The sequence below is a fragment of the Sturnus vulgaris genome, chromosome 24 (genome assembly GCF_052056855.1).
Source record: "Sturnus vulgaris isolate bStuVul1 chromosome 24, bStuVul1.hap1, whole genome shotgun sequence".
Lineage (NCBI taxonomy): Eukaryota > Metazoa > Chordata > Aves > Passeriformes > Sturnidae > Sturnus > Sturnus vulgaris.
In genome coordinates this window covers 3685523-3700207 of record NC_142266.1, presented here as the reverse complement: position 1 = coordinate 3700207, position 14685 = coordinate 3685523, and the positions used below count along the sequence as shown (strand labels likewise).

Below are 14685 nucleotides of genomic sequence, written 5' to 3'. Positions count from 1 at the left end.
TGACGGGAGGCGGAGGGCGGGCGGAGCACAGCGCCCCCGCGCGGCCGCGCGCGCCCCTCACGGCTCTCAGCGACACCGGGCTCAGGCCGCGAAAAGGCTCCAGGTCTTTTTATTTAAATAGCAGGGACTTAAAAACTCTCGTCGTTTTCACAAGTTAAATAAAATACAGTGTAAATATAAGCTCTTGTATTTTTTAACTTGTCTACATACAGCTTATTGGGAAACTTTATGTCCTTTACAGCACAATCAGGTGTCAAACTGCCTGACCTCTGCCTTCAAAAGCAACAGATTGTATAAAATACCGTGATATCAAAAAAAGCTCCAGTATAATGTACAAAAAATATTTTTTACAGTGATTCAATGTCTAAAAGTCAGATTAAGTGCATCTGATATTCATGGTAAATAATCATCTTCTCTCACGAGGAACTGGTGGATGAATTGCTGAGCTTTCCTCTTCTCAGCCATGTCAGGCGTGGGGTGCCCAGGAGGAGGCCGCAGTAACAAGCCACCAAACACGCTGGCTGCAGGGAAAAGCCACACAGACACACGGTGAGAGCAGGAAGGACAGCGAGGGCCATGCCACCAGCCCCAGGGAAGAGTGCCTGCCTGCAGAACGAGGCAGGGGAAAGCTGATGATCCCCCCCATCTCCAGGTCGCTTTCCCAGACTCCTGCTTTTCTATGGACTGTTCACTTATAATGAAAGGTTCAAAGCACTACAAGCCACAGCTGCACTCAGGTATGAAGTGTTTTGTTGCCCTAACTGTGCAGACCCTCTGAACGGAGGGTTATTTTGCTTGCCTTACCAAGAATATTCACATCCAAATGGTTTTTCCCTGAACTCTTCAGTAGTTCTCGTAGAAACGCCATCAGATATCGAAACACATTTTTATGGCACACTGGCAGCTCAGAGATAATCTGAGGAGGGAAAAACACCAACATTTATTTTGCAGGCACAGCAACACCTTCCAGCTGCACCTGCCCCCAAAATCCCTGTCTTCCAGTGCCCAGAGCTCGTTATAACCCAGAAGCAGCAGTTCCAGACCATTTCTATTAACAGAGGATTGAGTTACTGAGAGCACAACCCGGTGACTGGTGTACCAGAGGCCAGTTTTCCTCCTCTCCCCCTGGTTCCTCAGGGAAGGCAGCAGTACCTGGCAGCTCAGCCCGTAGCTGCTGGCACTCTCCAGGCAGGAGCTGTAGAACCTGGAGCAGATGACAGGCTCGGGCAGGCTCTCCAGAAAGAGCAGCAGGGCCTCTGCCACCGAGTGGTTGCTGCCCACTGATCCAAACATGGTTAAGGAAGAGCACAGCACCACCTAGGCTGAAACATGGATGAACTTTTGGTGAGGTGTCCAGAACTCTGCCTACAGCTCACAGCTTTGGGTTCATCCCCTGGCCTGTGCACCAGCTGCTGCTGCTAGCAGTTGGGCACCTGTGTAATTCATTGGCATTGCCAGGACTCAGCAGAGGATGATATAAAGCCACGAGGAAATGCAGAGCTCAGTTACCCCAGGAGCAACTCAAAAACTTTTCTCAGTTTTGGCACCTTGGCACAGTGAACCTTCTTGGACATCAGTCTAAAAGGATACACAAAGTATCATACATTCCGTTGTCCAAACAGTCTCGGATTTGCTCAAATTCAGATCTGAGGCCTGGCTGCTGAAACAGGTCCTCCTGCAAAGACAACCCTTTATCAGTCCAAGGAAAATAGAAGAATTTTGGGTAAATAGAACAATGTCCTTATAATCTGCCTGTAAAGTCTCTCCAAATTGGTTACCACCCGAGCACAAACAGCTCTAGGAAGGCTGTGGCACTGCAGTGAGAGCAGTGCAGGAGGACACTGCTGATGCCTGGACACATAGACATGGTCACTAGCACCAAACAGTACAACCTGGGGCATCAGGACCACTTATCCCCCACAGCCTTTGGCCAAACACCCCCAGCTCACAGTGATTGCTATTACCAGTATCTTCTTCAAAACTTATGCAATGCAAACAATCTCATTTTGTGTTTTCAGTGCCAACCTGCTGGGAAGCGTTGCGATTCAAGTGCTCCACCATCATCCACAGCTCTTTTGGGATGTTCAAAGGCTTTTCAGCTTGGGCAGGATCATCACTCATGTCTACTGGCATCAGGGTCTGAGGGAGGGCAGCGTGGGCAGGAGGGAGACAAACAAAAGGTAGCTAGCCAAGTTCTTACTCAACTCGGCAAAAATATTTCACAAAGCTTCTATCTGAGAATTGAGACTTCTTAATAAAAACAGACAGGCCTTAGCATCTATTTTAATGCTCTTGTGTGTTTGGAAGGGAATCTTGTCTTTAACTCACAAGTCTCCGAATGGATTCTGCTGACATGTCCTGGATTGGTTCCCTCATGTAACACAGTGTATGGATGGGAGACCCAAAGCAACTTGGCAAATAGTTGCCTGTTATGGATAGAAAATAATCCTTCCCTCTGACAAGATGCAAGACTAAAATATCTTCAAGTTTATCCTCTCCAGAGTTTAAGCGAGTAGCTGTTGATTTATTAACAAACACCTCCAGCTCAATTGTGATCTCAGCATCTGCCAGAAGATGATAAAAAACACAGACTCAGAACCAGTATTGAACCAACAGCCTGCAAACAGGCACAGCACTCTCAGAAGTGTAGAGGGAACTAAGCCAGAAGGGGACAATATCAGCTCATTAACATGAGACAAATGAGGAGCTCACCTGAGAGCAAGAAGCCCTTACTGGGATTAGCAGTCAGCCACTCCTTGCAGTAGGTTTTCTCATCTGGTTTGCTGATAAATTCAAACTGGCAGGGCACTTGGCCATTGCGGATTGTAATCTGCTCTACCTGCAGCTGCATGTATTTAACATCCTCAAAATGGATCTAGAAACAAATGTCAGTGTAACATCATCAGCCAATTCCACCTTGCTGAGCAGCAATTCCTGTCCTATGGTTCAATTATTAAGCAGCAATACAACTAGATTAGCCCCTTGCTCCCACTCCCATCTCTTCCAGGACTGCACTGGATCACGCTTACTCTGAATGCCAAAGTCCTTTGTGTCAGGGGGCCCTTTTAAACAAATGCCGTCCTCAAATAACTACAATAAAATTGAGAACGAGATAGCTGTAGCCTCAGATGTCTCCTGGGCTTATCTTTATAGTCCCAGCACACAAAGCAAATACTGGTTTGTGACCTTCTCCAGATCCTCACCATTTTACCTTTTATGTTTGAAAGCACAAGTCAGAGCAAGGGTCACAAACCACCTTTTTACTTTTTACTTTCTCCCTTCCACCTCAGGGAATGACACACCCCGTGTTTTAGCCTTGGACTGTGAATGGAATTCACCAGAATCTCAGTAGGAACAAGGATTCCTAGGGCTTGTAAAGAGAGCAGCTGGAAGCCAAAATATTCCACTTTTTGGAACCAGACACAAGGGTCTAGGATCCATCTTCTACTGCTGGGGTCTAGGGCTGCTCAGCTCCCTCAGGGAGTGCTGGCACACGACCATGGCTCACCTCTCTGCGGGACAGGGTCACTGAGGGAATGTTGGCATTCTCCAGCTTATCCAGGGAGCGAACTATTTCCTCAAAGGCTTTTCGATAGAGCTCTTCATTCACAACCTTCACCTGAAAAGGACACACACACTGGACCAGCTGGCATTGACTGTGCCTCTGCAGGACAGCTGGAACACAGCTGGAAACGTGGGAAATAAGTTGATTTTAGCAGCACATTAGAGTATACAGCACGGGGAATGGGCAGGGCTGCTTGGAGCACTAATCTCCAAGATCTTCTCATGATCCAACACTAAAGGACCTCGCCATAAGTAACAAGAGTCACTCAGTCAGTACTAGATCAACCTTTTTTCCCCCTCAGAAAAAAATAAGAAGTTTGACAACACACTACTGTGTTCCCAAAGAACACTGACAGATATTCAGGCCTTGCCCAGTTTAACTGCAGTATCATTTACACAACCCTTGCCTACTGTGATCAACAATCCCATCTCCAAATCTGATCCAGCCCTTTCAAGCCATTGTTCTCTGTGGGTGCCATAAAAGCAGGAGAGAGAAATCAGCACGCAGGGAATGAGATGAGCAAAGCTACTCCATCCAGCACTGACATACTTACCCCAATTTCAAACACAGAGCTCACTGGCTTGTGGTCACTGAGCTTCAGAGCCATGTGGCTGCGATAGCTCAGCTGGGAAACGTTCTGCCCTTTCCAGAGTATCCGATCACACCATGCTGGAACACGACACTTCTCACTAAAACAGAAAAAAAAAATAAAAAAAAAAAAATCAACATTTCCAGGCATGACTGAGATGCAGTAACAATGCAGGGCAGAACACTGTCACCCAGAAACCAGGGTTTCCTGCTATGGCCTGCAGCTCACTCTCTGTCAAAGTGGTATTTTTAACAGTTTCTTTGCATATATATAAAAAATTTGAGTATCTACTATGAGGTATCTCGAGCTCATGCTTTACTTCCTACTTCTTCAAAGGTGCAAGATACAATTAACATACAAAACAATACTCAGGTATTTTTGACCATGAGAGCCATTAAAAATAAAAACTCGGGCTCTACATTTAAAGTTTGCATTTATTGTTTTCACTGTCAGCTGCACAGATTTAATTTCTGCACTTGCAGCTGAAGTTCCTGGTTTGCTAAGACTAGATGAAGTGCTCTGTGTATAGAGCATTGCAAGAAGCATGGTTCTCACAGGCTTTTGAAGAACAGCACAGCTGACTCCACGTCAACCCTGGTTGGCCACACCTGAGCAGGTACAGGAGAGATCAGCAAAAATGAGATCCTAAAAATTTTACTTGGGGAGAAAACCAACAAACCAGACAAAAAAGAATTGAACTAGCTAAAAGGATTCATTAACTTTATACACCTCTAAGAGGAAACCTGAAAGGATTATTACTGGAAAAAAATATTAGGAGTATCTGACAAATAGCTGTGGGAGAAATCAATGTAAATAGATACAAACAGGAGATGAATTTTGGAGCAAAGGGAGAGAACCAGAAATAGTCTCAGAACTGTTCCTATTTACAGCCACTAGACCTGCAATATTTTTTAGCCTTGTTTTTACTTCCTTCAGTGGTAACCTCAGCCATTTGTAGCATCACATCTAAGACAACCACTGTACCTTGTGTCCCAGTCATCACAGCCAGCATCATACTTGTATGTTGGCTGGAAAGAGATCTCTCCTTCTGTGAAGCCTTCAAAGGCTGCATTTGCCTTCATTTGCCTCTTCAGCTACAAAAGAAGAAAAGATGAAAACTTTAATTTTAGATAATCCCAAGCACAGTTTCCAAATGGAGTAAGAGGGAGACACTGAGCACAGAAAAGGCCAAGGATTCGTGTGGTTTGTCCCAAGCACCCTCAGCACCATGAGCAGGTAGGTGAGACATCAGTACCTGGTCATAGTGGCAAAGCTCTAGAAATGCTTTCTCCTCTACAAGCTGCTTCACTTTTGCCACATCCAGTTCCTCCAGACGATAGTTGAGGTCTCCCAACCATAGGATCACACTAAAAGAGAATAAATACCAGAATGTGTACAGGCCTGAAATTGCCCCAGAGTGCAGCCAAGCCACAGACAGCAGCTCCACTGTGCAGCTCTGGGGCTCTCCTCATCACAAACCCCTGATGAGCTGCTCTCATCAGGAATAACAACAGTGAAAACTTAAAAGAGAAGCTACCTTTTCTATTTTTGCCATTATTAATCACTGTTCTACATGTTTGTCACTATCCCTTAATGTCTCCTGTTGTTATTGTGACTGAATTCCACAGCTGGGGAAGTCAGTGCTTATTCTTGTCCCATCCCCACTCCAGTTTTGAGAATAAAACAAGGCTTGGGAGAGCATAAGGTGTGGGAAAGCCCTGTCCAAACCAGGTAAAGCTTTTCTGGCCCCTCCAGCTGACATTTATGCCACTGGGCCCCTCTCCTCGACCCCAGCACATTCACAGAGTGCTCCCTTGCACATGCCATGGTTCCCACAGCCAGATGGGAAGCATACTCGTGTTTGCCAATAGTGAGAGGGGGCAAATTTGGATCCAGCTGGCAGAACTGCATCCGAGAGCAGATGTCTTTGAAGTCCTGGTTCCTGCGCTCGTATTCCTCCGTGTGAGCTGCGAGGTGAGAATTCACAATGCACACGCTGGTGTTATGGAATTTAAACCTGATGGCAACACCACCTTTGTTACCCTGAAAGAGAAAGACAAAGACATTGCTCAGCAGCTTCTACACTGCAGATGAGTTACTAGCAGTGGACAAGCCAGAAGACTTTGAGACAGACTTGTTTAATTCTTGAGGAAGGAATAGGCTGAAAATCCTAATTAGTGATTACTGCTTTGAACCTTGGTGAGCACCTGGCAGTTCCCTCTTACAGTTCCCTGAGCTGGCATGGGGATAGGACTGTCTGCTTCTAGAGGCAGCCACAGCCCTTGGCTGGAGGAATAACCACTGCATCCAAGGAAGGGGGCTCTTCCAAATCTCACCCCTTCTCATGCACAGTTGCCATCTTACCATTCTCCCCATGATTCCAGTTCCCACAGTCTCAACTTCCACCTCAGAGATGTTCAAAGCCAGTTCTGCCTTCACGTACAACAGGAGCATGATCCCCACCAGCCGCACAAGTTTCACCTGAAAAAAAAGAGCCTGGTCCATTCAATGCTGCAATGGAAGAGGATTGCTGGGAGAAGGCACATCCATCCATAACATGGGTCACCAAAAAGAAAGTTTCAGGATCATCCAGTGCACCAGCAGGGCTCACAGTGCACAGGCCCCCAGCAGCACAGCCCAGGAAGGAGCTGGGAGCAACACCAGTAAAGGAAGTTGAAGCCCAAAGCAAGAGCTGCAGCACAGACATACTCATGGAAGGAGATTCCCCTCAGCAACAGAGACAAGAGACAAAGCAGACCTATGGAGCAGGAGCTAAAACACAAGCAGTATTCCTACCAAAATACCTTCACAATTCATTCCACCATACATTGTAGGCAGTCCTTCCAAACATGGAGGAAGGTACAAAACTTCCTATTCTCCTTCCCCAAGACAGCAGGAAGTGGGGAAGCCTGGATTTGTTTCCCATCCTGTCCCTGCCTCAGCACCCTGCACAGAAACACTCCCTAAAGAACCTGCACAGCCTCTGAAGACACAGCCATTGAGAACAAGAGAAAGCAAAGGGAAAAGAGAGCCAAGTGGAAAATGATTCCACACTCAAGCCTCCCCAAAAGTCACATTTACCTTTGCATATTTGGCATCTGGATGAAGACTATCAGTTACAGCTTTAAACCATTCTTCTTCCTTCGGTGTGTCATTGAAAAAGAAGGCTTCTTTAGTCAGATCAAGCTCCTGGAAACTGTGTTAGAGGAAGGAACCCGTGGATGCATGCACTTGTTTATAACTCTGCAACTCCTTCTCTGGGAAAGAACTAAATCAGCTTATACTCACTAAATTTATAACTGAAAACTCAAATTCAGTTTTGCTGATGGTACAGGTATGTTAAATGTAAGGCTAAATTACTGTCATTGTCACATCAAACGGCATTAGGGATTTGGTAACACTGAGAGGCCAAACCCTGCCAGACCAACAACCCTTTGTGGCTGTGGGCACACCCACCCTGCAGCTGTGCAATGCACTGCAGCAGTGCCAACATTGCTGTGGTGTCCTGGCTGAGCTCCTCTGGGGGACAGATCGGCCAGCACAGCCCAGGATTGTGAGGATGGGCCAGGAACAGACACTCACCCCACGCAGTAAATGTCTGGAGGCTCAGCATCACAGCTCAGCCAAGGCTGCAGGCTCTCCGTGGGTGACTGACCATTCACGTTGTATGTCCCAACAAAAACCCTGCCAAGACAACGACAGAATCCCAGAGCTGCAAACTGCAGAGCCCAGGAAACAGCACTGCTATGAACCAGCTAAATAATGTTCCATATAACTAACATGCTGCTAGGGAAAATTAAGAAAGGTGACAAAGTTTAAATCCCTAAAATGGTTTAACTGCACCTTTACAGACACGTTTTTACAGAAGGACATATTATTATACACAAATACCAAGTGTTAAAGAGAAAACAAAAATAAGGCTACAGCTGTGCAGCAGCAGTTTGAAATTATAAACTCACAGAGAGTTGAGATGAGATGCATAAAACCATTTCAAACACAGTAAAGTTTTGGTGCTAATTATATATTTCACTCAAGCTCTTTCTTATGAACTTATTGCAACAACTGCATGGATAAACAGTGGACAGAAATGGAGAGGGAGAGGTTGGAGTGCACAGAGCTGATGCATTTCTTGACACTGTCTAAACTAAGCACAGAAAAAAGTGATTTCAAAAAGGCCATTTCTTCCACAAGAACCATGAAGCAAGTCTTGATAGAGACATGAATTAAATTCTGCTCTTCTCATGCCTAAAGGTGGGAAGAAAACTGTTCTGGAAAGTATGGATCATACTTTTCTACAAAATTTCCTGTTTGTGGGGACACGGGATGAAATAATAAATGCTAAGAACCCACAAAAGTAAGTTCTTCTCAGGAATGATCATTACCTGTAGTTCTGGATGTGTGTGTAGGAGTCCTCCATTTGTACAAGCTGAGATTTAACAATAGTGTCTCTGAGTCCAAACTTTGGTTCTGATAAAATCGAGGCCTTGTTTGAAGCCATGACACGGGAGGCCCGAACCTGTTCAGTTCTCACTTCAGACTTGAGTTTGTTTTGCCTGCAAATGAAAGCAAAACTGCAGATGAAGCCCAGGCTATGCCCACACCCTAACTAGCATATTTCTGCCACTGAGGCCTTAATTCACATTTTTCTGTTTGTTCATTAAAGACAGATAACATTTGGGATAAGCCAAGAAGACTGAAAGGAGCATTTCTTAGCAGGGTTGAGATCTCCAGACAAAACCAGTTTAACTAACTAAAATAACAACTGGTTTTCACCATCCTGGTGCAGCCTGTTGATGCAGAGCAGGCCTTACTCACAAATGGAAAATTATACAAAACCTGATACATCTTCCCTGTTTACTGGAGCAAGGAGAGGGAAATCTCATCTCCCTCTGCCTCTGCTCAGCCCTTCTGACCTCAGCTAGAGAATGAAGAACTGTGTTTGTTTATAAAACCTTCTGGTGGAAATCTTCCAGTTCTGCCCAGAGTGGGTGGAGGTAGAGGTGGTTTTATTTTGTGCCTCCTGGCTCTGCAAACTCCTTTTGCAAAGGAGTAATGCCACAGCTTGGGAATTCCCACCAGCAATTGGATGGTAAAAATTTAAGGTCAGCAACCTGCGTACCAGTGCCAAGGACAGCACAGTGACAGACTCTGAATGATTTGCATCAGGGTCCACAAAGTCCTGGGAACTGGAAAATGAAACTGTAACATTTTAAGGGTGCATCTATGAGACACAGTGGCTCTAAGCCAAAGCTCTCTAAATTCAAAATAAACAATGCTAGCAGGTCCTGTCCCACTAAACAGCCAAAATTTGCCCAAAGAGAGGACTGGAAGGATGGTCTCTGAGGGACTGGAATGAAATTTCCACTAATGTTTTGATAGCATGCTTATGAACTTCCTTCTCTCTTAACTTGAACCTGCAGATTCTCATCTCAAAAAGTTTCCAGCTTCTGCTCTAGACCCCCCTCACCTCTGTGCACTGACCTGGGAGCACCTCTATCAGTGCTGTCATGGCTGGAGCTCTGACTGACTGCAGCTTTTTTTCCATTTTGTTTGATACCTTCAGAGCCAACCGCTTCTGGAAAAAAAAAAAAAAACGAAAAAAACAACAAAAAGTTTCACTTTAAACACAAAGTGTTCTTCAATTTATCAACATGCTTATGTAAACACCGGCAAAAATCCGTGGGCAGAAAATAATTTAGATTTGTGTGGAAAAACAAAGTACCCCACAGTCTCTCTTTGAGCTATCTGACAGATTTAGCTTACTCTGACCCAAGTGTTCTGCGATCATGCAGCTTCCCCTGCAGAGGAATAAATGACAGGAGCCACAGAGAGCAGCAGAACCACTGTCCTCTGTGTGGGAGCACTTGGTGCTGCCTTTCCTTACAGCTAAGCAGGACTTAACAGCACAAAATCCAGGGCTTTACCCCAGGAATCTGAAAAATTTCTGTTAATAACAGACTTTTCCTTTCTGAAGCAAGACAGGAAGTACCAAGAAAAGGGGGGAAAGAGGAAACAAACAAACCCCACCATTTAAAGGGTCTCTACCTATCTGCAAGTACCCAGCAAGGCACAGGTGCCAAGAAATCTTGAGGGCCATAAAGAGTCACAGCACGGACCCACTGAACCTCAGCAGAAACATCTGCCTCAATGCAAACTGCACATTCCTAAAACAGTAACAGGGCTGCTACCACACAGATCAAACCAACCACAGGAGTGACACTAAACACATCACACTACCTTAGCAAAATTTGACCAGCCTTTCAGCATTTTGTTTCAGTTACAATATTCTGCTCCTACAAGTTGCAAAGGAACAGTTAAAAAGCTGGATTCTGGGGGAGGTCTCAGTGTTTAAGATGCAAAACCAGCAATCTTAAAATCATGCTCCTTAGCACACAAATTCAATGATGCAGCAATTGTTAAGACTGTTAGGTTCTAGGCATTCAGTTGAGCTTCTCCTCCAATGAAGACAACCCAGAAAAAATTAAGATGTTATTGCTGTCACAGAACATTCTGCAGAACAAGAGCACAGAACAGAAATAGAACTTGCAGCACTTCACCCAAGCCCTCAGGACAGAAACCAGATGGCAAGAAGTGGCCAAATTCTCAGCCTGGAAAACCTCTTCTGCCCAAGAGCCTTCTGAGAATAGACTGTGTAAGAGGATTTATCAGAGCTTGGACGCAGAAGAGCACATGACTGAAACCTCCCTGCAGATCACACAGCTCATGTCAAGCAGAATTGACCAGGAGCACACAGAGATGCACTGGGATGTGCAGGCCCAGGGATTTGCCACACAGCAGTTTCTCCAGGGGCATTGAAATTCAATTACTACTCCTTGGACCTCGGCAAGCTCTCCCAATAACAACCATGCAACATCCCTTGAGAGTGAGTGACAGGAACCAACCTGAACCTTCACCTCAATGGACAATGGTTACTTTTGTGCCAAGAAAAGAGCAGATTCCAAGGGTTTATTACCTTCATGGGTCCATGCCACTCGCCAGTATGCAGAAGGCATTATTGCAGAATGGAAAGACATGTGAGCCTGCTGCTGACACAACTGCTACCTGATCCAAAGATCAGAGTTATACATCACACCTTGCATTCTAACCTCATGGGGAGAAATCAGCTTTAGGTAGGATTCTCCTAAAAAAGATTAGCTTTGCAAAAGGGCTGTTTCCTTTAGATAAATTTACATCTAGCCACAAATTCCTGTAGTCAGAGGGATCTATATGGAGCACTCTGAAGTGGAATAATGACCTTGTTCGATAATTGAACTGAGCACAGAAATACAGAGCAACATGCAGAGATTATAGATCTCAATTGCACAGGATTTGCAGTTAAATGAGATTCAAGCAGTAATAAAGGCATTAATGTTAAAAACGTGCAGTGATATTATAGTACAGCAGGAGAATGTATCCTATCTCCTGGATAAAACAGGATTCATGCTTAGCGTCCAAAGGGGAGAATTAAATCAACCTTCATGCAACGAGAGGAGCCCAGCCTAAACGCAGCGGGGTACAACAAAAAGCCAACATTCAGGTTTTGAACCCCACACCGACTTCCAGGAATTTGCTTTAGCTCTGAATCTTCTCACACGTGCACTGTGCAAAGCGGGAAACGCCGGCGAGCCCCGGGGGCGGCGGAGCCAGCGGAGGAGGCGCCGGAAGAGCGGGGCCCGCCCGGCGGAGCCGACCCGGGCGCACGGCGAGGGCACCGGGCGGCAAAGCCACGGAGCGCCGGCGGGCGGCTCCCGGAGGAGCTGTCCGGTGCCCTCTGTCCGGTGCCCTCCGTCCGGTGCCCTCCGTCCGGTGCCCGCCACAGTTTCCCCTCCGCCTCCCGGCCCGGCCGCGCCGCGGAGCTCCGGGAGCGCCGGGCGGGCGCTCAGCTCTGCCCCTGCCTCGCCTCCCCGAACGGCGCCGGCCGGGCAGAGCCGCCCTCCCGCCCACCCCGGCGGGTCCCCGCGCTCACCTCGGCGGGGCCGCCCGCCCGCGGACATCGCCGCAGCCACGGCCGCCCCGGCCCCAGCGCCCGCCCCAGCCCGCCCCGACCCGCCCCCGGAGCCGCACCCCGCTCCCGTTCGACCTCGGGCCGCAGAGCAGCCGTGCTGCGCCCTCCAGAACACCGACCGTCGCCGCCGAGATGCCTGGCCGCGGGGAATCGGCACCCACGACGGTGCTGAGCGAGTTTCAGCAGGGAGAGGCCGGGGACGGACGAGCGGCGCCTGCACCGCCGGAGCCGAGCGCGCCGCCACATCCGCACGCACGGAGCTCGTACCTGGGCTGCACCTGCTGACCTCCTGCAGGAAGGTGCGCGTGTGCGAGCCGAAAGGCAGCTGCACCGTCAGTCGATCGTCTGCTGAGCTGATCTGCACAGTCACGTCCGAGCCTGAGGACAGCGGGAGAAAGAAAGAGCTCCTGTGGTTCGTGGGTCGTGCTGACAAACCTTCACAAACTCAGCTGAGCGTCTCTCCGCTCTACAACGGTGGGTGTGCACATGCATGCAGCCTTTGGTAATATCTCCCCTTGCCTTCTTACTGTGTTCCTTTTCAGAATTTTACATGAGAATGCCACTTAAAATATAAAAACCGTCATTTATAAAAAAAATTGTTCTGCTTGTACAGGAATAATAATTAATCTTCCAGCAGCAGTTTAAAAACATATGGAAAAATAGTTCCCTTGGTTGGATGGGGCTGGCAATGCTCATTAGCACCAGCTAACAATGGCCAACAGCATGGCAACTGCCCCAGGAGCCACAGGGCACAGCCCCTCTCCCGGGGCCAATAACCCCCCACTCCTGCCCCACTGTGCAGCTGGCACAGGGCCCAGAGCACCTGTAATGCAGGCGCTAAAGCAACCACAGAACTCACCAATGACGTGAAGGTCACCGTCGAGTACAACTGCAAAAGCAAAACAAAGTTCAGTTGAAAGCTAAACAACGGGTTTTCAGACCACGCTGATACTTTGTGATTAGTGAGCTCGGCAACTTCTCCAAACGTTCCCTGCAGGAACAGAGTCAGGCAGAACAAACCTGCTGGGCAGAGGCTGTGGCTGGGGCCTGGAGGGACATAGGTACTCTGGTCCTCACAGGGCCCTGCCAGAGATGCCATGGGATGCACAAGTTTCACCGAGGATAACAAATTGTTAAAAAATGTGAAGCCAGAATAGATTGCAAATTTCAGGAAGCAGAAGAGCAGAATACGGACTCCAAACCCATTCATCCCATTCTCTGGAACTGGCCCCCTGAGCCACCACAGTGTGTCAGTACCTTCTTCCACTGCAAACCCGTCTGTGATGGGGATCACTCTCTCCAGCCAGACGTCCTCAGCTGTGATGGCCATCCGCCGGTGAGTGTACACATAGATCCTGCAGGCACAGAGCACAGATGGAGGCAAAGCCTCCTCAGTTCTGGCGTGTCTGCAGACAGACAAGCACAGACCCCATCCCACCCAGCAGCACCTGCCTCGTGCAAACCCCAAACTAACTCCTCCACCAAGCGCCCACCCACCTGCTCATCCCATCACTTAAATGTGTTCACATTACTGACAGAGCAGAGCAGCTCGCGGGTCTGGGGCTTCTCAGTGAGCACCCATAACATCAAGGTACAACGCCTTCAAACTGCTGCCCTACAGGACTGCACCCGGGTGGAAAGCCCTTGGGATGGGGTTCCCGGGTGGCTGTCGAGGCTCGTGGGGGACCCGCAGAGTTCTCCCGGACACGCTTCCTGCCCGCCCCGCGCTCCGGTACGGCACCCACGCGTGCTGCCCGCGGCGCTCCACCAGGCCCAGCAGCCGGCTCTCCACACTGTCCCCCGACGCCAGGAGGCCCTGAACCGCCTGCGGCTGCGGGTCAAGGAACGGCGCGACAGCGGCAGCGAGCGGGGATCGGCGGGGAGGAGCGGCCGGGACGAACCGGAGGGGATGGAGCGGGGATCGGCGGGGCGGCGGGGAGGAGCGACCGGGACAAACCGGAGGGAGAGGGGACGAACCGAAAGGAGCTCAACAGGGACAGCGGGAGGGAGCGGCGGGAACAAACCGGAGGGGACAGGGACAGCGGGAGGGAGCGGGGATGGGTGGGCGGGGGGGCGGCCGGGACAAACCGGAGGGAGCGGGGACGAACCGGAGGGGACGGGGAGAGCGGGACAGAGCGGGGATCGATGGAGGGGATCGGCGGGGACAGCGGGATAGAGCGGCGCAGACAGCTGGAGGGAGCAGCGGGAACAAACCGGAGGGGACGGGGACAGCCCGGAGGGAGCCACGGGGACAGTCCGGAGCTGGGAGCGCGGCAGCACCGCTACACCGCGGCCGATCAAAGGATACGATCCGGCAGGTCGCCCCCTCCGCTAGGCTCTCCTGGATGGCCACCGACTGGTCCATGTCCGGCCCGGCAGGGCGGCGGACGGCGCTGCCCGGGGCCGGCAGCCGGAGGCTCTCCCGGCGGCGGCTGCGCGCTCAGGGCGGCTGTCGCAACGCGATCGGCGCGGCGGCCGCGGCTCCCCCCACCGGGGCCGCCCCCGCTGCCGCTCCGTTACCGCTCC

At 49.3% G+C, this 14685-nt stretch overlaps 1 protein-coding gene across 4 annotated transcripts; it reads right to left on the bottom strand.

Moving 5' to 3' along the window:
• Nucleotides 1-81: 81 nt before the first annotated feature.
• On the bottom strand, nt 82-14620 carry INPP5B (inositol polyphosphate-5-phosphatase B). Of its 4 annotated transcripts, none has more exons than XM_014881321.2 (22): nt 14468-14620; nt 13905-13984; nt 13417-13514; nt 13019-13048; nt 12427-12537; nt 9636-9729; nt 8537-8707; nt 7737-7838; nt 7236-7350; nt 6519-6635; nt 6010-6197; nt 5410-5521; nt 5139-5248; nt 4119-4254; nt 3509-3619; nt 2713-2875; nt 2329-2564; nt 2026-2139; nt 1591-1675; nt 1153-1280; nt 805-916; nt 82-521 (listed from the first exon to the last, which is right to left on the bottom strand). In XM_014881321.2, exons 1-22 carry the CDS (start codon nt 14522-14524, stop codon nt 394-396), a joined length of 2598 nt encoding a protein of 865 aa, XP_014736807.2. In that variant the 5' UTR covers nt 14525-14620; the 3' UTR covers nt 82-393. The 4 variants fall into 4 exon arrangements, with proteins under 4 accessions (XP_014736807.2, XP_088034622.1, XP_088034624.1 ...); XM_088178496.1 differs by having other exon boundaries at nt 13901-13984; nt 14468-14617; XM_088178498.1 differs by lacking the exons at nt 12427-12537; nt 13019-13048; nt 13417-13514; nt 13905-13984; nt 14468-14620 and adding an exon at nt 12121-12180.
• Nucleotides 14621-14685: the final 65 nt, after the last annotated feature.